This window comes from Scardinius erythrophthalmus, assembly GCF_964197995.2.
Source record: "Scardinius erythrophthalmus genome assembly, chromosome: 17".
Classification (NCBI taxonomy): domain Eukaryota; kingdom Metazoa; phylum Chordata; class Actinopteri; order Cypriniformes; family Leuciscidae; genus Scardinius; species Scardinius erythrophthalmus.
In genome coordinates this window covers 38,517,623-38,539,155 of record NC_138237.1, presented here as the reverse complement: position 1 = coordinate 38,539,155, position 21,533 = coordinate 38,517,623, and the positions used below count along the sequence as shown (strand labels likewise).

At 37.9% G+C, this 21,533-nt stretch overlaps 1 protein-coding gene across 15 annotated transcripts in view; it reads left to right on the top strand.

Annotated features, from left to right (window-relative positions):
• The first annotated feature begins 8,094 nt into the window (after positions 1-8,094).
• Positions 8,095-21,533, top strand: part of tcf7 (transcription factor 7) — a 79,354-nt gene continuing 65,915 nt past the window's right edge. For 14 of the 15 annotated variants that reach the window (XM_081390406.1, XM_081390409.1, XM_081390402.1 and 11 more), the window contains exons 1-3: positions 8,111-8,475; positions 8,569-8,635; positions 9,569-9,672. In XM_081390406.1, coding sequence (XP_081246532.1) covers positions 8,287-8,475; positions 8,569-8,635; positions 9,569-9,672 — 360 coding nt within the window. In that variant the 5' untranslated portion in view covers positions 8,111-8,286. Of the gene's footprint in view, positions 8,476-8,568; positions 8,636-9,568; positions 9,673-21,533 lie in introns of all 15 variants that reach the window. The other variant, XM_081390414.1, reaches the window with a different exon arrangement.

Below are 21,533 nucleotides of genomic sequence, written 5' to 3'. Positions count from 1 at the left end.
ATTAGCACTTGCTGAATGAGTACAGCAATATAACATTAACATAATCTGATCCACTGAAAAACCCAACAAGTTAACTCAACTCAAAGCGATTGAGGAAACTGATTGTGGCAAACCATTTAAGTTTAAAAAATAAATACATATGAGTATTGTGAACTTATATATATTGAGTCATCAATCGGTTTGAGTTGAGTTAACTTGTTGGGTTTTACAGTGTCTCAAACCAAGATCACGATGGAAACCCTGCAAAAAAACTTTAACTTTAAACTCTACTAAATCTCCCACTTAACATTAATCTTGCACAAAAACATTATTTTAGTAAATACTCAAAACTCAAAAACTCAAAACAATGAAACAATTCAAATTATTTAAAATGTGTCAGTTTTGTGAACTCAAAAGAAAAAGGAAGTTTCTGCACATACGTGTGTGTGTGTGTGTGTGTGTGTGTGTGTGTGTGTGTGTGTGTGTGGCTAAACATTTGATGTTACTACGCAAAAACAAAATTTTTGAAAGAGTTCAAAATGAAGTTTAGTTTTGAATGAAGTGTTTGCTTTTGAAAGATATGTGTGTGTATATGTATGTTTTGCATCTTGTGTGTGTGTGTGTGTGTGTGTGTGTGTGTGTGTGTGTGTGTGTGTGTGTGTGTGTGTGTGTGTGTGTGTGTGTGTGTGTGTGTGTGTGTGTGTGTGTGTGTTTTGTGGTTTTGTGTGTAGCGTTCCAAGAAATGGAGCCAGAGTTTCAAAAACTGTAAACACTGTCGAAAACTGTAACGCATGAACTAATGTTAATGTTAGACTTTATTGTAAAGTGTTTCCAATGCATTCAGTAATTTGAAAACCACTTTTGAACTAAATTAAACATGCTACTGTACTGGTGCATTGCCACTCAAATGCAGGATATAATAAAACAATAAACATGGAAATAATGTATACACACACACATGTATCATATTCGAATATAATTCTCTATGCTAACATTTGCATAATTTTAAAGCATATTATGCATGCGTATGGAGCTGATTGTGTGCTGTTGTACAGTAGTTCACTATTAATAAAGCCTCAAGTCACTTTTAATTGTTCATTGTTGTGCATTATGCCTCTATCAAGCTCATAAACATTGGAATGAATCTTTATAAAAGCATATGCATGTATGATGCCATACGGTGTGCGTGTGTGTGTGTGTGTGTGTGTGTGTGTGTGTGTGTGTGTGTGTGTGTGTGTGTGTGTGTGTGTGTGTGTGTGTGTGTGTGTGTGTGTGTGTGTGTGTGTGTGTGTGTGTGTGTGTGTGTGTGTGTGTGTGTAGTCAGTGCTGTTTCTGATGAGCCCATAGAGAAAGGTTTCATAGTGTAAATATGAATCCCCAAAGAGCCGTAAAGCGACTCCAGAATCGCCAGAGTCCCGGTTCTCCATAAAAGAGGGATTTTTCCGCTGAAGTTTCTGAATCTGAATCTGGAAGCTGAAACAACTTCATTTTCTTCTTTCAAACTGATCCTGATATTAATGTAAAACAACATGCAGTTATTTCTGCATTTCTGTTTGTTTGAGAAAAGTGAGAAACCAACAGGAGAATTTCAGTCTCTTTCACTTCAGGCAATTCTATCCGTTTAATTTACATATTTCCTTTATCCCTAAATCACAACACAATGCAATGCATCATTCAAAATAAAATGTTTTCCCTCCATATTTCTGCCATATTTTTAACGGATTTTCGGTAAAACTTTATTTTACAATGTCCTTGTTACATATGTTACATGTACTTAATAACAGTAAGTTATGCATAATTATATGCAACTAATCCTCAACCAAACCCTAACCCAATAGTAAGTACATGTAGTTGCTTAATATTACTCAGTACTTAAATATATAATTACACTGTAACAATGACACCTTAAAATAAAGTGTAACTGAATTTTCTTAGGGTGTGTCACATGTTCATACATTTAAATTTGCACACATCTGTAAATAGTGCATTCATAAATCTGTCAATTTGTAATACTGTAGTGTATTATATTTAATTGTATCCTCTATTCTTTATTATCGTGTTATATTCTCTTTTTTGCTGCACTGGAAGCTCATTTCTGTAAAGATGACATTAAAGCTCTTTCTGATTCTGATCATTACATGACTTACACTTCTGCTACAAAAGTTTGTAATTATACTTTCATGCTAAAAATATGACATTTAATTTAAAGGCACTGCTTTCCGTTCTCAGCTCTGATCTGATGATGAATGGAAAAGCAGAGGAAGAATGATAAATGCAAATAAAACAATGCAACTTTAACCCTGTAATTGTGCAAAATAACATCAATTCATCATGTCACAGTATTTGTTCCAGTGCTTGCATATTGTTCATGGGGATTTTAATACATTTCAGTGTCTTTTTATACAATAAAGAGTTTTGGCACTGTGAAATGATTTCAGGAAGTATTATTATAATTTGTATAATTAATAAGGGTGGTAGATGTAGGAACTTGATTTAGTATTTTACTTTGTCAAGTGGAACCCTAAAGGAAGAGTGAATTCGTTACACTTTACTATAAGGTTCATTATTTAACATTAGTTTGCATGAACTAATGAACTGCACTTATGCAGTTTTTATTAATTTTTAATGTTAATTTCAACATTTACTAATGCTTTATTCAAATCTTGTTAACATTAGTTAATGCACTGTGAACTAACATGAACAAACAACGAACAGCTGGGTTTCTATTAACTAACATTAACAAAGATGAATAAATACAGTAACAAATGTTGGTAACACTTTATTTTACAGAGTCCTTGTTACATATGTTACATACTAATAACAGTAGATTATGCATAATTACATGCAACTAGTGTAACCCTTTATTTTAAGGAGTCATTGTTACAGTGTAATTATATATTTAAGTACTAAGTAATATTAATTAACAACATACAATAGGGTTAGGATTTGGTTGAGGGTTAGTTGCATGTAATTATGCATAATCTACTGTTATTACTATGTAACACATGTAACAAGGACTCTGTAAAATAAAGTGTAACATTTGTTACTGTATTTATTAGTCTTTGTTAATGTTAGTTAATAGAAACCCAGCTGTTCGTTGTTTGTTCATGTTAGTTCACGGTGCATTAACTAATGTTAGCAAGATTTGAATAAAGCATTAGTAAATGTTGAAATTAACATTAAAGATGAATAAAACTGCATAAGTGCAGTTCATTATTAGTGCATGCAAACTAATGTTAACTACTGAACCTTATTGTAAAGTGTTACCAGTGAATTAAACCCTTTTCCATTAAAAATCAAACAAACAAAAAAAGCGAGTGCATGGAAAAAGTTGAGACTGCATGAGAAGCACTGTTCGTTAGAGTTCGTGAAGGCTGTTGTAAACTGAAGTTTCCACTGAGGTAAATCTGCAGAAGTGCAGCTCGTGCTCCTGCGCGCGCCGCCGCGCCGAGCTCGCGAGTCTGAAAATAGAACCCGCGACTCGCTTTACACAAACATTATGCTTTTTCATTAATGTGTTATGAGCGCGTGTGCAGATGAGCGTATATCGGTGTGTATGTATGTGTGTGTGCAGAGCCGGATTAACGCAAAGGCAAACTAGGCACGTGCCTAGGGCCCGATTGGCGGGATGGGGCCCAGACAGAGGGACAAAAAAAAAAAAAATAATATAATGTAAAAATATCCTATCTACAATTTATTTCAATATTTATTAATTAACTAAAAATAGTGACGATGTTTATCTTCACCATAGACTGTTACATTACTGCAGTTAAACCAATTAATGTGTCCGTTACAAAGCGGGTGCCGGCTTCTGAAAGTATGTGTAACGAACGCATCCATCAGGTGCTGCGAGGCAAAAGCCTAAGCACACAAAGAAGCACAGCTCAAAATGCAGGTGTGTGAGTTGTCGTCATCTATTTTGGAGTGATTGCAATGTATTCTAAATATAAACTTGTCCTGTAGATCAGCGTCATTTCTGTAAAAATCATTCACCGCTTTATTACGAGTTTAAAAGAGCGCGAGCGTCATTAACGTGCCCAGACGCGACGCTTTGAATTTGCGCGTACAATGAATGAATAACATCGCGTCGGGAGCTGACTAGTAAAAAAGCTACAAAATTAAAAGACAAGGCGTCTGTATTCTAAGTTAAAAAGCCAACACACTACAACATTTTTAAATGTTTCAAATAAAGGATCTCATGGGTCTATCTTCTAAATTCTGCTGATGATTAGATTATACCCTGACATTACGCCAATAATATCAGTTTATACATTTTCTTCTGCTCAGTAGCGATCGTGTCTTTCTCTTCCACTTGATTTGTGTATAGCATATTTAAAGTAGCAATGCGATATAAAAGCACTTATGCTCATTTACTGAAGTGGGATTCTGGAACTGTGAATAAATTGAATAAAACAGCAAAATAACAACAACAACAATAACATCTTCATTAAACAAAAAAGAGATTACCTTAGATAAAGTTTGATTAATATGTACATACAGTAGGCTACCGGTAAAAGTCTGGACCCATTACTATTTTTAATGTTTTTTGAAAGAAGTTTATTATAATGCTCTACAAGCCTGCATTTATTTGATCAAAAATACAGAAAAAAAACAGGAATATTCAGCAAGGATGTGTTAAATATATAAAAAATGATAGTGAAGACTTTTTTAAAACAACTTTTTAATAATCAAAAATCCTGAAAAAAAGTATCACAGATTATAAAATAAATATTAAGCACCCTTTCTAACATTTGATAATAAATCAGAATGATCACTTGACACTAAATTCAGCTTTGCATCACAGAAATATAAAGTATAGTAAAATAGAAAACCATTATTTAAAATTTTAATAATATTTCACTATATTATTTTTCTGTATTTTTGATCAAATAAATCCAGGCTTGATGAGCATAAGAGACTTCTTTCAAAAACATTAAAAATAGTAATGTGTCCAAACTTATGTACTGTGTAAGTAAAAATATACTGCTTTTAAAATTAAATGTTGTATAAATAAAAAGGTTAGGAATCATATTTGTTTCAAGTGTTTTTTTTATTGGGGGTGGGGGGCCTCCAACATGAATTTTGCCTAGGGCCTCCTAATGTCTAGAACCGGCTCTGTGTGTGTGTGTGTGTGTGTGAGTGAGTGAGTGTGTGCGAGAGAAAGGCTTGAATGGTTGTGCTTCACATCAAAGGCTCAGGCAAGTCTCTGCATTAACAAGCCCCTTTGTTTCCTGAGAGAGAGAGAGAGAGAGAGGAGAGAGAGAGAGAGAGAGAGAGAGAGAGAGAGAGAGAGAGAGAGAGAGAGAGAGAGAGAGAGAGAGAGAGAGAGAGAGAGAGAGAGAGAGAATATTTATAACACTGTTGTAAATATTAGAAGATTTAAAAAAAATGAAAAATATTTTCATGGTAATTTTTTTTTCTTCATTATTGTTTTATTATTAATAATGTATTTATTTATTAGTGTTATCAATGCTTTGGCAATGTAAATATTTCTTTCACCATGCTAATAAAGCTATTTGAAGCTATTTGAAAAGAGAGACAGAGAGAGAGAGAGACAGAGAGGGGGGGGGGGTTAAGTTCACCTTTATGATTACAACTGACTCGCTATTATTACAAAAGATTTACAAAAGCATATACACAAAAAAATCAAATAAATAAATAATTACTTTTTTTGGAGAGAGAGAGAGAGAGAGAGAGAGAGAGAGAGAGAGAGAGAGAGAGAGAGAGAGAGAGTGAGTATGAGAATATTTATAACACTGTTATAAATGTTAGAAAATGCAAAAAAAATATTACTATGTTTATTTTCATGTTAATTTATTTTCTTCTTTATTAATATTTTATTATTAATAATTCATTTATTTATTATTGTATAGTGTTATTAATGCTTTAGCAATGTAAAGATTTCTTTCACCATGATAATAAAGTTATTTGAATCTTGAATCTTGAAGAGAGAGAGAGAGAGAGAGAGAAAGAAAGAGAGAGAGAGAGAGAGAGACAGAGAGAGAGAGAGAGAGAGAGTGAGAGAGAGAGAGAGAATATTTATAACACTGTTATAAATATTAGAAAATTAAAAAAAATATTTCTGTTTGTTTTGATGTTAATTTATTTTCTTCATTATTAATATTTTATTATTAATAATTTATTTATTTATTTATTTATTTATTTATTTATTATTATATAGTGTATGCAAAGATTTATTCTACCATGCAAATAAAGCTATTTGAATCTTGAATCTTGAGAGAGAGAGAGAGAGAGAGAGAGAGAGAGAGAGAGAGAGAGAGAGAGAGAGAGAGAGAGAGAGAGAGTGAGTGTCAACAGCAGGTCTCTCTCTCTCCTGACACCGACGACCCCTGTGATAACCAACACATGAAGTTCTTCGACATCAACACCAAACACACACGTGACACACACGTGACACACACACACACACACACACAGCATGATGGAGAATATGATCCTCAATCAAATCATCCTGTTTCTTAATAATTCAGACCCATGATGGAAAACTCTGAAGGGTGTGTCCAGTAAAACACTCGGCGGCTGAAGCTCGACGGGCTCTTCACATGTGGCTCGACCTCAGTTAAAGGATGTGATTTAATTAGTTTGCTACTTAAATGCGCCTGGAGATTATTTAGGAAGCACAGTATGTAATTTTTAGGATCTGCATTTATCCTGGAAACCATCAAAGCCTGAAACGCAGCCTGATGGTGTTGTGTCGTACTCGCATGTGTTTTTAACTCTCAATCTCTTCAAAAGCTCAAAAACTGGACTTATAGAGAGAGATAAAGATTATTTAGAGGTTCTGAGACAATATCTTATGTGCTCCATCATCAACGAGACTTGCAAACATCAACTTTTGCTCAGTGAACGTGTCAGTTCTGCGTTTCCTGCCCCTGTGGCTTTGTTCGAAAATGGTAAATTATACACTTCTGACATCTGAAGTCTGAGCAGAAGATAAAGACATGATCTAGGCCAAGCCGAGGACAAATCCCTCAATCTGACTCGACTCTGTCCGACCGACGGCATGCAAATATCAGCTCGGGACGGAGGAAAACACTGAGAAATCATTAGGAAAATGATGTGGAAAAACTGCTTCCATGATCAGCAGCTGTCTATATTTAATCAAGGCAAATAAACAAGGTCTCATTTATAATTTAGATTTGCATGCATTAAAGAGGCCATTTTTAATCCATTTATTAATATGCATGGAAGATATTGTATAAATATGCAGCCTTATGCAAATACCAGACACATTTGTGTTTGTATTTAATTCTTATTCCCAGCTGTAGATCATGACAGTAAATGTACCCAGATATTATTGCACAGCATGGGGAGGGATGAAGGAAGCCATCATTATTATTATTATTATTTCCCATTAAAACTCAACACTGAAAAAGAGTCCAAACTAAAAATAAGTCATGCACAACAAGGAGATGCTCTGTGTTTGACAAACAACTCCATACTTTTCAGTCTGATCAGCCAGTGTATTTAGTATGCCATTATTTTGTGAATAACTTAATTAGTTGTAATTGGGTGTTGATATACAGGCTGTTTCAATACATTCAGGATATTTTTAGACTACAAATTTCTTCTAAAATTATATTTATAATTTATAATAAAATAATTTATATAAAAATGTTGTGATGCCCCCTCCCCCTCCCAATATGTGTTGACCTTTAATTAATACTTTGCCAATATAAACATCCAAAAAATATGTTATGCCAATAAACCATATTAAAAAGAGAAAATCTAATTCTAACTTCCAGAAATTCTTCTCAAGGAAAACTGGAGCTCTTTCTGTATATTCTGTGTATTGCTCGATCGCTTAAAAACACACTAAACTCTTTGATGATGGGTTCATTCTGGCTCATTTTACCTCAATCAACTCTCTCATTACGCGCTGATTCTCACTTTATATTTCAGTGAAGCGAAACCCATGTTTCTAAAATATTTATCAGTTACATCCCTTTTTAAATGCTTTCCATTTTTTTGTTTGCATTTTATTCGCGTGTATATAATAGTTTCTTACGATCTTCATCAAAAAAGCCCTGAAACTCAAAAGTGCCGTGTCCCTTTAAGAGCGCCCCCCCACTCGGCTCATTTCAGCTGTCAATCACGCGTCGGTCTCTTTGATCTTCGCTGTTCTAAAGCGCGACTGTTTGTTACTTTCAAGTCGCGCGCGGCTCGTCACAGCACACAGAAGTTTTCCTCTCTCGCGCGGGTCTCCAACGCTCATCCGAGCGCGCAAAACAACGACAACAACAACACTCAGAAGTAGATTAGTAAAGTTGTCTGGTAGAGTACAGTATGCCGCAGCTGAACGGCGGAGGAGGAGATGATCTCGGGGCGAATGATGAGATGATCGCGTTTAAAGATGAAGGAGGAGATCACGAGGAGAAGATCCGCGAGAGCGCGTTCACGGAGAGAGACCTGGCCGATCTCAAGTCATCTCTGGTCAACGAGTCCGAGATCAGCCAGAACAACACGCACCCTGCCGTAAGTGTGTGTGTGCCTGTGTGTGTGTGTGCGTGCGTGTGTGCTGTGGATGATGTTCGTGTGAGTGAAATAAAGTGTGTTTGTAATGAGCAGGTGATCAGAAGAGGACAGCAGGAGGATCAGAGGATCTACACTGATAAACGAGAACATCTGGACGACGGTGAGACTTCACACACTACACACACTATACACACACTTAGACTCACACACACTCTAACACATACTCACTCTCTCACATACACATGCACATACACACACACACACACACTCACTTAGACACACACTGTACACTCTCACACATACATTCACAAACACACAATCAAACTCTCACACTTAGACTCAAACATACACACACTCACAAACACACACACAAACTTTTTTTTTTTGTGTGTGTGTGTGTGTGTGTGTGTGTGTGTGTGTGTTTATGACCTTATTTACATAAATCTGTCTGTCTGTGTGTGTGTGTGTGTGTGTGTGTATGACCTTATTTACACAAATCTGTGTGTGTGTGTGTGTGTGTGTGTGTGTGTGTGTGTGTGTGTATGACCTTATTTACACAAATCTGTGTGTGTGTGTGTGTGTGTGTGTGTGTGTGTGTGTGTGTATGACCTTATTTACACAAATCTGTGCGTGTGGCTTTTAGAGACAAAATTGTCTCCGGAAATGCGCTGAATCAGACGACGTTTCTTGTTTGGAAAAACAATGCTTAAAGTAAAAAATAGTTTTCATTTAACATTCATCTTGATTTAAAGCGTCTTTAATTGGGAAAATTAAAAACTTTCATCTAGGTCTGATTCGCAACGGATGGACTTTTCTCGGGGAAAACCTGAAATCCGCATCAGTAAATACGCCGTTGACTCATTTTTTTAGTTTTTTTTGTTTTGTCTATCGCAAACATGTTTGATCTATTTCCGTTATTTGTGTTTTAGAACCGAAACCGCTTTGAAGAGAACCTGTGATTGATCATCGTTATATATTTTACAAGAGCGGCTATAAATACGTGTACAACACGAGAGGGTTTCTGGAGGTCATAAAGACCAAGTTTTCACAAGTTCAACAAGTTTATTGTTCTTCTCGCTCTCGTTTTCTCCAGTGCCCAAACATCACGATGGTGGAATGTACAAGGCGTCGTACTCTGGATACCCGTTCCTGATGCTTCCCGAGCCGTACCTCCCGAACGGACCCGTCTCTCCAGCCGTAAGTTCCTCCATTAGGATTCGATCATTAGAGTCCAGGTGTGTGTGTGGGAACAGCTGAAGACAGGCCTGTAATTACACTAGAAGAAGAGAATCCCACTCCATCCATTCCTTTGATGCGAATCTTAAAGGGACAGTACGCACACAAAAATGAATCATTTACTCACCCTCGGGCTGTTTCAAACCTGTGTGAGTTTCTTCTGTTGAACACAAAGGAAGATATTTTGAAGAATATGGGTAATCAAACAATTGTTGACTTCCATAGTATATCCTTTCATACTGTGGAGGTCAATGGTGTCCAAAATATAGGGTGAATAAATTATTACTTTTTTTTTTGAGTGAACTGTCCCTTTAAGCTCAGTAAACGTTCACATTGCTTTAGATCTGCTCAAACTTACAGCAATGCATGTGAAGTTTTGGTGTCATGATGCACACGTTTGTGTGGTTTGTCCTTGTATTATTGAGACGTGGTTCTTGATGAATATCTAATTGTGTTTGATCTTAAAGGGACAGTACACCCAAAAAAAGTATCACTTACTCAACCTCGGGTTGTTTCAAACCTGTATGAGTTTCTTCTGTTGAACACAAAGGAAGATATTTTGAAGATTATGGGTAACCAAACAATTGTGGGGTACCATTGACTTCCATAGTGTTTTCTTTCATACTATGGAAGTCAATGGTGCCCAAAATATCTCATACAGGTTTATATATCTATCATTCTTTGGGTAAGATGTCCCTTTAAGATCAGTAGACATTACAGCAATGCATGCGCTTCTCGTGAAGTTTGTGTGTCATGATGCACACGTTTGTGTTGATTGTCATTGTATTATTGGGACGTGGTTCTTCAAGTCATTGATGCATATCTAATTATGTTTGTGTGCATGTGTGCGAACCTTGATGCCGTCGACCGCAAATTAACGTATACTTGCGTATAATCGTTCTTATTACTTTGATGTAGCATGAAATCATTATCTTACTTGTCGTTCGTCTGAAGTCTTTCGCCATGATTGTGTGCATATAGTGCATTTATGAGGAAAAACACGTGTACAGTAACTGAATCCAGATTGTAGCTCTTGAAAAGGTTTCTTATGAAACGCACCTGAAGTGTAGTTATAAGCCTGTAATTACACCAGCTCTTGATCAGTTCTGGATCTTGCGCTTTTTTTCAAGTGGAAAGTTCACAGATTTACCAACATGCACACACAAAAACCCTACTGTGTCTTTATGAAAGCATATGTAGGAATGATAATGATGATGATATGGTGGCTTTGTGAAAGTCCCGTATAGCTGTGAAATTACATTTTTGAAGTGTCTTCCAGGTTTTTCTCAACTTTTAATGCTGTTCAGTGAGTCGATATGAATGTTCAGGGACGTCATATACGGGAAACGTTGTTATGATTAGTGTTTATGCCATAACTAGTGCTTTTTTTATTATTTGCTTAACGCTCTTTTCATCAGTCCCTTCCGAATTCAAGTGATTTTCCTCTGTAAAGCAAACTGTAAGGTCTTCCAAATTGGAGGATTTTTCTTAGTGCCAAAAAAGTGAAGATTATAAATGATGTTTGTGTTCTTGATTCAAGCTCTTTCCCCACAATGCACAGCTAAGCTGCTGATTTTACACGACCGTCGGGCATCCCTTGTTGAGTTGACAATTAAACTCTTAAGTGTTGGCGATTGATTGAAGTCGAAGCTCAGGGCTTGTTCTTGGAGTGAACAATAGACGAACACTGGCTTTGTGTCATAATCCATCCAGAGCAGCTCTGACTGACGGCGATAAGTAACAGACACTGGATTACACCCTCTTTAAGAAAAAAGCTCTTTAACCCATTCTGCCACTTCAATACGGACACAATGTGCCATTGGAAAGCTTGCAAGTTGTAGGTCTGAAAACTCAAGGCACAATGACCGCGTGTCGCAAGCGTGCGTGAAGCTCAAAGCTCAGATCTCCTTCAGCCGGAGGCTAAATCACGCCAACTTCGTATTAAAATACAAATATTGATAAGAGACCCCACTTGGCCTTGGTCTTTGAAGCGAGCGCCTGCGGACGAATCTGCAGAGTTATTTATGGAGCCGGAAATATTTGGGAAACTATCAAAACCTGTCGGATCCCCTCAGGTGTTTATAGCTGTAATTATTGGTGTGGTCGTGTCTGTTCCACCGCTCGCGAGAGAAAGAGAGAGAGAGAGAGAGAGAGAGAGAGAGGACAGGTGTTTAAGTCGTCTCGGAGCCGTGCTCAAACATGTCAAGCGCCTGAAGTCAGGGCTGTCGAGCAAATTCTTCTCAGATGAAGAGGACTTTTATCAAGGTGTGAGGCAGATGATGTAGTAGCTTCAGCGACTGGACAGGGTTTCAGTGCTCGATTTCCCTGTGAAACGAGGACATTGTGTCTCTGTGTTGATTCGATCTATTGTCTTGTCTGGAAATGTATTTTCTTTGCTTTTAAAAATTAGTCCAAATGAGTCAAAAGGAATTATTTGAAGACTCATACGTCTTATCACCCAAAGTCTGAGTTTATCACACTGAGAGGTTTTGTTTGAGCTCCAAACTTATTTATAACGTAGTATCATCGACATAACAGTGGAAACTAATCCCATGTTTTCTTATAATATTAGCAAGCGGCAGCAAGTCTGTTTCAAAGTAGCTTTACATTGATAACAAGTAAATAACAGAATATAAATAAAATAATAAAATAAAGCATATATATATTAAAAGTAGCAGAGGGCCTAAAACAGACCCTTGTGGCACTCCAAAATTTACTGACGTTATCTTTGATTTGATTTTCCCCGTTTAAAATGACAAAATGGTAGCAATCTGATAGGCTTAATGCTTGTCCCTGAATACCAGTGCAATTTTGTAGTCAATCTAACAGTATTTTATGATCTATAGTGTCGAACGCAGCACTAAAACTAGTATTGAGATACAGACTCACTCGTCCTGTGCTTCCATTCGGTGACGACAAAAAAATTAGTCAAAAGGATTTATTTGAAGACTCATACGTCTTCATATCACCCAGAGTCTGAATTTATCACATTGAGAGGTTTTGTTTGAGCTCCAAACTTATGTATAACTTGGTATCATCGACAAAAGAGTGGACACTAACCCCATGTTTTCTTGTAATATTACCAAGCGGCCAAATAGCAGAAGGCCTAAAATACTGACGTTATCTTTGATTTTTTTTTGTATTCAACCAATTGTCTTGTCAGGAAATGTATTTTCTGTGCTTGCATTCAGTGACCACACTCTTCACCACCTTTTAATAAAGTGCAGAAAAATTAGTCCAAATGAGTCAAAAGCATTTATTTGAAGACTCATACGTCTTCATATCTCACCCAGAGTCTGAGTTTATCACACTGAGAGGTTTTGTTTGAGCTTCAGACCGATATATAGCTTAGTATAATTGTCATAACAGTGGTTACTAATTCCATGCTTTCTTATATCACCAAGCATCAGCATATATATTAAATAGCAAAGGGCCTAAAACAGACCCTTGTGGCACTCCATAATTTAGTGACGTTTTCTTCGATTTTATTTTCCCTGTTTAAAAAGACAAAATGATAACAGTCTGATAGGCTTAATGCTTGTCCCTGAATACCAGTGTAATTTTGTAGTTGGTCTGAGAGTATTTTATTATCTATAGTGTCGAACACAGCACTAAAACTAGTATTGAGAAGATACAGTGTTGGTCAGAAGCTAAACTAAGTCATTTGTCATTTTAACGAGCGCAGTTTCTGTGCCTGAATCCAGAATGACATTTTTTATAGTTATCATTTTAAGCAATCATGTTGATTTGATGTTGGACATTGTGTCTCTGTGTTGATTCGACCAATGGTCTTGTCAGGAAACGTATTTTCTGTGTCAACACTTCAGCCACCTTTAATAAAGTGCAGGAATAATGAGTCCATTTGAACCGTAAGCAAAGCAGGATTTATTTGAAGACTCCCACTTCATATATCTCACAGTCTGGAGATTTCTTTCTGAGTTTACCAGTTTGAGATCCAGACTGATGCTGTTTCATATCAGTGTTTGTGCTACTGTACGTCAGGACTCTCTCTTAATGAATCAGCCCACACTAAAAGTGAAAGAAAATCCCCCACCTCAAGGCAACCTATTAGTTTCTGGCAGTCAGTCAGTCGAGACCCAGGCAGTGACGCATGTGTGATGCGAACGGGTGTTTTGTCTTGTAGATGAGTGTGAGAGGTGAGCCGGCTCGTTCTCACCCAGGTGTGTGTGTGGAGTCGTTCTCCCCCGACCCGTTCTCCAGACGTCCTGTAGGAAAGTCACTGAAAGAGATGGCAATCATTGCAGGGATGTCATGAACAAATGCGTACTGCACAGTTTTTTACCACGACTCGCAAGCTCTTGATTCGATTCTGATCTCAGTTGGAAATATATATAGTCACTTGGATGTTTTTCTTCAGAATACAATCTAGTTTTGTAAACCATAGAGTATGGGGAACTCTGTCAGTTGGTAGATTGATGATAAAGGTTAAGATTAGCAACAAATTAGTCCAAACTCAATTGCTGTTTACTTTTAGATATAGTAATCAACACTAAAATTGAGTTTTAAATCGCACACGGTGATAAAAAGGTTTCTAGTTCAATTTGTTGTTGAAACATAGAATATATTTCAGTGGCTGTCATAACTTTTCATGACAGATGTATGCAAACATACATTAAATAATGAAGGTTAACAGGTTAACTTAATATATAGTGCATATATTAATTTATCCTTTCTAGTGTTCTTTTCTTTTAAATAGTTGACTATGGAGTTTATGGTAAAGTGAGCAGATTTCTGAAATTGAAACCGGGGACTTTCCCTATTTGAGTGGTCAAAATATCACTCAAAGCTCAGTTGTTATTATTTATTAATTAAAAAATGAGGACAATACATATGATATATCAATATTCAATACATACATTTTTTGTTTTTTAATTGTTGTGGGTTCCCTATATTATTAAAAACATTAATAATTATTATGATTTAGTTTGATTATTATTTAGCAAAATGAATAGTATATAGCAAGCAGTTCAAAACAATAATATATCAAAATTATAACTTTACAAAAACACATTACAAAAATAAAACAACATAAATATGATTTATACACAAATATTTTATATTTTTAGTTAATATTTTCATTTTTCACAAGCTGTTTCTGAATACAGAAATTCAAACTTTTTTTATGTTTTGTTACGTTTGTGCTTTAAGGACTCTTACTATCCTTATTTGGGCTTGTTGATTTGCATTTTAGGCTTATTGTAAGCAGAAAGTATGTGTATTCTGCAAATGTATTTGGTGCAAGTGTAATTGTTTAGTTTACAATGTTATATATTATAGTATATTGTTAAGATCTGTGGAAATATCTGCGTTGTGACTACAGAATTTTTTTGGACTTTTAAAATCCTGTTGAGGCCCTGTTATAAAGCACATACCAACATTATTACTGTAATTTAACATGAATAGTTAGCATGTTACTACCTTGAAAGCAAAAACGCTGTTTCTTTTGATAAGTAATGTAGATCCAGCCGGTTGTTATCTCAGAATAAACCCTGACGGGGTGATCAGGATCAGGTCTTCATCAGCCTGAAGGGGTTTATTCTGAGATAACAACCGGCTGGATCTACATTATCACACTTATTACACAGATACTTGCCACATAAGTAAATAATTAGACACAAAATATTGATCTGAGTCTAAATATTTTATTAGGTCTTTAAACGTAAAGCTTCTGCGGTTTCAGCAACAAGTTCAAACTAGACGGACATTTAAGAGATACGGTATACAGTCATACACTTATTACACAGCATTTCGCCACATAAATTATTATGAGGATTAGAGATATTGATTTCAGATTAAACTGTTTTAAAACCGTACCTGTTTGTATCTTATAATCCAACAGTGTACAAAACAATAGTCGCAAAATGGCCGCCACTGCGTTTGTATGAAACGAGAGAGCGAGTCCACGATACTGGATGACATAATTAAATAACTGGTCACAAAATATTGATTTGACTGAGTTTTAATATGTTATCAGCTTATCAAACACAAAACTTCCACAAAGAAAACCCGTTCCTAGCGAGCGTATAGCGCTGATGACTTCAGTGACCCGGATGAGCCTGTGTTTCTGTTCTCAGAGGTTGTTATCTGGCAATAATATACCGCTGGATGGAGCGAGTGACCAATCAGAATCAAGTATTCCACAGAGCCGTGTAATAATATACGATAATATGGTGTTCTGCGCTCGTCCAGGTTACGTTCTTCAAGAATTAGCGGCGCGCGTCCAGTAGAGTCAGCGTAGCTCGCAGCGCCATCTGTTGGTGAAAATAACCACCACACGACTGCTGCTGTATGTTGGGCGGGCCTTTTTGTAATGTGGGTTTGTGGGTTGTTTTGCTATAAAAGGGGAACGTCTGGTCACCTTAGTTTATGGACGTTGAATGGCTTTTCTGAGGTAAATGTGACATTGTGTGACATTATTGTTCACAAGCCAGGGCTCCAGACTGCGACCAAATGGTCGCATTTTGCGACCAAAATTTGAGAGTGTGCGACTGAATTTTACACCCAGTCGCACATGTGCGACCAGTATTTTATTTTTTTATTTTTTCACGTTAAACGTGGAAGGGGCGCGAATGTGGGGCAGGCCAATGAGTGTGAGAAGAAAAGGGAATGGCCACTGTAACTGGCTAATGTGTGGAGGGGGAGGGTCCTAGAGATAATCGAGCGCGCGTAAACGTCCGTGGGAAGGAGACGGAGACAAATATCAATGTCACGGACAGACACAGTCGGATGATGATGATTCAGAGTCAGAGGTTTGTAAGGTGATAAAGGCCTGAACCCACTATTTTCGGGAAGACTGGCTACGAGAATTCAGCTGGTTGAGGTACTGTAAGGAGATGCACTCCATGAGCTGCGAATGTTGCAGTCGCTATCCCAGAACTGCGGGGAAAACGAAGTTTGCAGACAGTGCAGGCACTTCGCAGTTTAAACACTCAATCTCAGCCTCAAGCATAGAGTGTGCCGTGACATGTTAATAAATAAAAACAAAATGAAAGTGAAAAAAAAAACTGCGCTACTCATCACTCATTCTGCTTCACAGACCGTTTAATAGTTCGAACCAATAATAGACAGCGCAGAGCTCCTCTCGCCAGTCGCGGGCCGATCGCGATCACGCGAAACAGTTACTGTACATCATGGAGATCCAGTGAAGAAATCCATTGAGTTCGCGACAGAATTAATAACATTGCTGCGAGATCCAGTGAGAAACATTCAGATTTGACGCAGAATTCTCTGTTATAAACCATATCAGATCAAACAGCGCTGACGTGGAAACCAGGAGAAACATGTGCAATGAGCGAACAAGTTATATATAAGGCTTTAGGTCCACAGATCAGCAACATTCACCTTGGATTTAATGTAGTAACACTAACTGTAACTATGGTATACTGTGGTTATAACAGTAGCCTACACATATTTTTCCAGCACTTCAAAACTATATTATCATATTTAAATGTTATTTTTTAATGTGTTGACCAAAACATTTTTTGTTCTTCCTTTAAAGATTGTACCTATTTATAAAACTAAAAGTTTCAAGAAGTAGGAAAACTCACACTTATTTAAAAAAAAAAAAGATAAAGATTAAATTACTATTGTAAACATAGCTGCAGAGGACGCTTACTGGCTATTTTCACTCCCTAATATCTATTGTGTCACTCATTTTGCTTTTGAATTAATATTAAGACATTATGAATGATGATAATTAAAGTTAACTTTATCTATACACCTCAAATTAAGCTCAGTGCTTTGTCATCCCACAGTGCTACCAAATACTTTCTGTAGAACTTAGTGCCGCTGCCCTCAAATGTTAGTCTGGAGCCCTGTGAACTTAAAATAAAACTGCACATTGTAATTTCTGTACGTTAAGGCTATTTGTTATCAAAGCATTTGTCAGTAATACAGTTATTTTGGGGGAAAATGTGAATAACTGCATTGCATGGTGATTTAAGGTGTGCCCCTAAATTTTCTGCTTGCGCTCCTAAAATTTTAAGTCAGGGGCTACAGCGCTCCTAATAAAAAAAAGTTAGTCTGGAGCCCTGCAAGCTGTTTTATTGACTGGTTTTTCAGTGGTTGAAACACTGATTGATCGATTACATGAGATGTAAGTTGTTCTGTATCTTTCAACATTCCTTCTGATGTTCACTGATGTTTATTTGCTTCTGTAACTAGTAGAGGAAGAGATGAACTGAGATCTGGCACACATTAAAGAGACATAAACACACATTTATTGAGTGAAATTAAGTATAAAATTGACAGAATTTGAAAGCTGAGACTGATTCTCAAAAGTATCAAAGTATTGTGTATTGTTGCTGTTTGAGCATGAAAAAGCTCCAGTTCTTCTCTATATCAGTGTCAGTATTCCTGAACTCCTGAAACGCCTCCATTGTAGTCTTGAGTTTCTTCCGGGAACGAACACATCTCAATATTCCTCATCATAATAATTAATGCGCAGAATAAAGGGGCGGGGCCTGGTTGAGTTAGTTAGTAGTGTGTTAAACTGGCGGTTAAGGTAAGGGGCGGGGCATTTCCCAAACACATTCGAAGCGCTCGACCAATCACAACACACTGCTCCAGCCGGCCAATCAGAGCACAGTGTGCTTTTCAGAAGGAGGGGCTTCATAGAGACAGGAAGTAAACAGAGCGTTGGGAAGAGAGGAGCCGCAACAATGGAGAATATGAGGAAAATAATCAACATTCAAGCAGGAAAACCTGTTCTAGGAGAGCCTTTGTGATAATAGGGCCTCTTTAAGAATAATGTGCATTCACTTTAACTTGTAATTATAAGATTAGCATGTGTGTAGGATGTTGATGATGCCCCAGCCAATGTGTTAAAGGAAATAAACTTCAGCTAATTTAGTTGTTCTAGCACAAAATGATCTCTTCTTACTGTACATCAAGTTTCTATAGACTTATACAAGCTGTTTCACAGTTATAAACAGGCAAATGCCAGTGTTCAAGTTCTTCACTAACGAAAACAATTATCACTGAACTATAAAGCAGCTCTAAAGAAGACGATAGTTATTCAGCTCAAGTCAGCTCAATACTAGTGTTGATGTTGCAAAGCTAGTGTCATTACCCAGCCCATAACATCACTGAATATTAATTATTGTAAACATACTTCTATGTTGTAATATTCATCCCATTTTACCGCTTGCAGTGGCGAACGAACATGGTTAATTAGGACGAGGTTTGAGTCCGGCTCTGAGTCTGTTGATGTGTCCTAGAGGAGTTTGATCCGTCCAGTCATTTGTGAATTGCTCAGTTTTCCATCATGTTAAATCGTTGATTCCCACTGATCTGTGGGACGGCAGTGAGTGTGTGAGTGCGTGAGTGTACATGTTTTTCTATCCCAGTGGGGACTTCAACCTGAATGCACACACACACTCATGGGGACTTGTGTGTGTGTGTGTGTGTGTGTGTGTGTGTGTGCGTGTGGGTGTGTGTGTGATGGGTAGGTTTAGGGATCGGGTTAGTGTGTGTGTGTGTGTGTGTGTGTGATGGGTAGGTTTGGGGTTCGGGTTAATGTCTGTGTGTGTGTGTGTGATGGGTAGGTTTAGGAGTCTGGTTAGTGTGAGTGTGTGTGATGGGTAGGTTTAGGGGTCGGGTTAGTGTGAGTGTGTGTGTGTGATGGGTAGGTTTGGGGGTCGGGTTAGTGTGAGTGTGTGTGTGTGTGATGGGTAGGTTTGGGGGTCGGGTTAGTGTGTGTGTGTGTGTGTGTGATGGGTAGGTTTAGGAGTCTGGTTAGTGTGAGTGTGTGTGATGGGTAGGTTTAGGGGTCGGGTTAGTGTGAGTGTGTGTGTGTGATGGGTAGGTTTAGGGGTCGGGTTAGTGTGAGTGTGTGTGTGTGTGATGGGTAGGTTTGGGGGTCGGGTTAGTGTGTGTGTGTGTGTGTGTGTGTGTGTGTGTGTGATGGGTAGGTTTAGGGGTCGGGTTAGTGTGAGTGTGTGTGTGTGTGTGATGGGTAGGTTTAGGGGTCGGGTTAGTGTGAGTGTGTGTGTGTGTGTGATGGGTAGGTTTAGGGGTCAGGATAGTGTGTGTGTGTGTGTAATGGGTAGGTTTGGGGGTTGGGTTACTGTGAGTGTGTGTGTGTGTGTGTGTGTGTGTGTGTGTGTGTGTGTGTGTGTGTGTGTGTGTGTGTGTGTGTGTGTGTGATGGGTAGGTTTAGGGGTCGGGTTAGTGTGAGTGTGTGTGAGTGTGTGTGATGGGTTGGTTTAGGGGTCGGGTTAGTGTGAGTGTGTGTGTGTGTGTGATGGGTAGGTTTAGAGGTCGGGTTAGTGTTAGAGTGTGTGTGTGTGTGTGTGTGTGTGATGGTAGGTTTAGGGGTCAGGATAGTGTGTGTGTGTTTGTGATGGTAGGTTTAGGGGTTGGGTTTGTGAGAGTGAGTGTGTGTGTGTGTGTGTGTGTGTGTGTGTGTGCTGTACCCAGCTGTGGCAGTGCTGCTGGTAGATGTGTATCAGATGCGAGTGTGATCACACACACATGTGTGCCGCCCCTGTGGCTGCTGAGGCTCCAGTAGGTCTGGCCCGGCACTAATTCGGGTGCTGGGGGCGTTGGCTGACCCCGGTGGAAGAGCACACACTCCTGTGGGACAAACTCAGCGTGTCCCGCAACTCCCAGATCCCGCTCTTCTGCTCCGGCTGTGCGTTTACGAGGGGAACAGACCGAGATCAACAGCTCTGTGATGTCATGAACGACTCTGTTACATCACAGATGTGAAACGTGACGTCTCGTGTTTGTTGATCGTGAGCGTGCGAGATTAAAGACTCGAGTAAACGAATGTGTGTGTGTGGATGTAGAAGTGTAAATATTGCAGTTTTGGTAATGATGAACATATGGTTATTCGCTCCCCGTTCCAAAACTTTTTTTTTTTGGACCTTTAAAATATGTTCGGCAACACTTTCAATAAAGACCATGCTTATAATGAATTATAGATCCATTTATACTTAGTGTATGATGGATTATGAACACGATGTTCTGAGTCATTATGAATATATTTATAAAATAGTAATACTTACTTATAATGAATTATAGCCCCATTTATACTTATTTATAAGCATGGACTTCATTGAAAGTGTTACCATATGTTCTTCTATATTCAGCTGAAGAAAGTGTGTCACATAGGTTTCTGGGTGAACTGTCGCTCTAAGATGATTGATCTCAAACTGATCATGTAATTTGTGTGTCGTTGTCCAGTCCATCCTGGATTTCACGATTTTTTTTTTGTGATTTTTGCGATCAAAATGACTGATTTTGTGGTGGTAATTTCCTGAAATTTGTGGAAAAAAATTGAGATTTTTATATTTTATAATTAGGACATCACATTTACCATAATAGTATTATGTCAGATGCACAATAGTCATACATGACACAAATCACAAACAAAATGCATAAAGCTTGTTTATTTTGGTCTAATCAAATTAACCTTTAAAACATCCTATGGACAATTTTTCTACCTGACCTATGTAAATATTAACAGCAGGTGTAGTAATCTATACTGTAGATTTGTGTGTAAATCCTGAGTTGAGGGGTCCTGAGCTGCAGAAGGCAACCAGTTGCTTGGCGTTTTGCATGGCGTCCCCACTGCGTATAGCAGCGCAATACAAAGTGACCGTTCGAAAGGGAAATACTCGGTTACTATCGTAACCTCGGTTCCCTGAGAGTAGGGAACGAGTATTGCGTAGCCGGCCGCACTATAGTAACCTGGCAAGTTGTCGCTTCAGTCGTTAAACCTGCTAAAATGGAGTTTTTCGGGGACTAATATCATAGACAGTAAAAGAATAATATAGGCTAAGGCCGCGCCCGCGCCA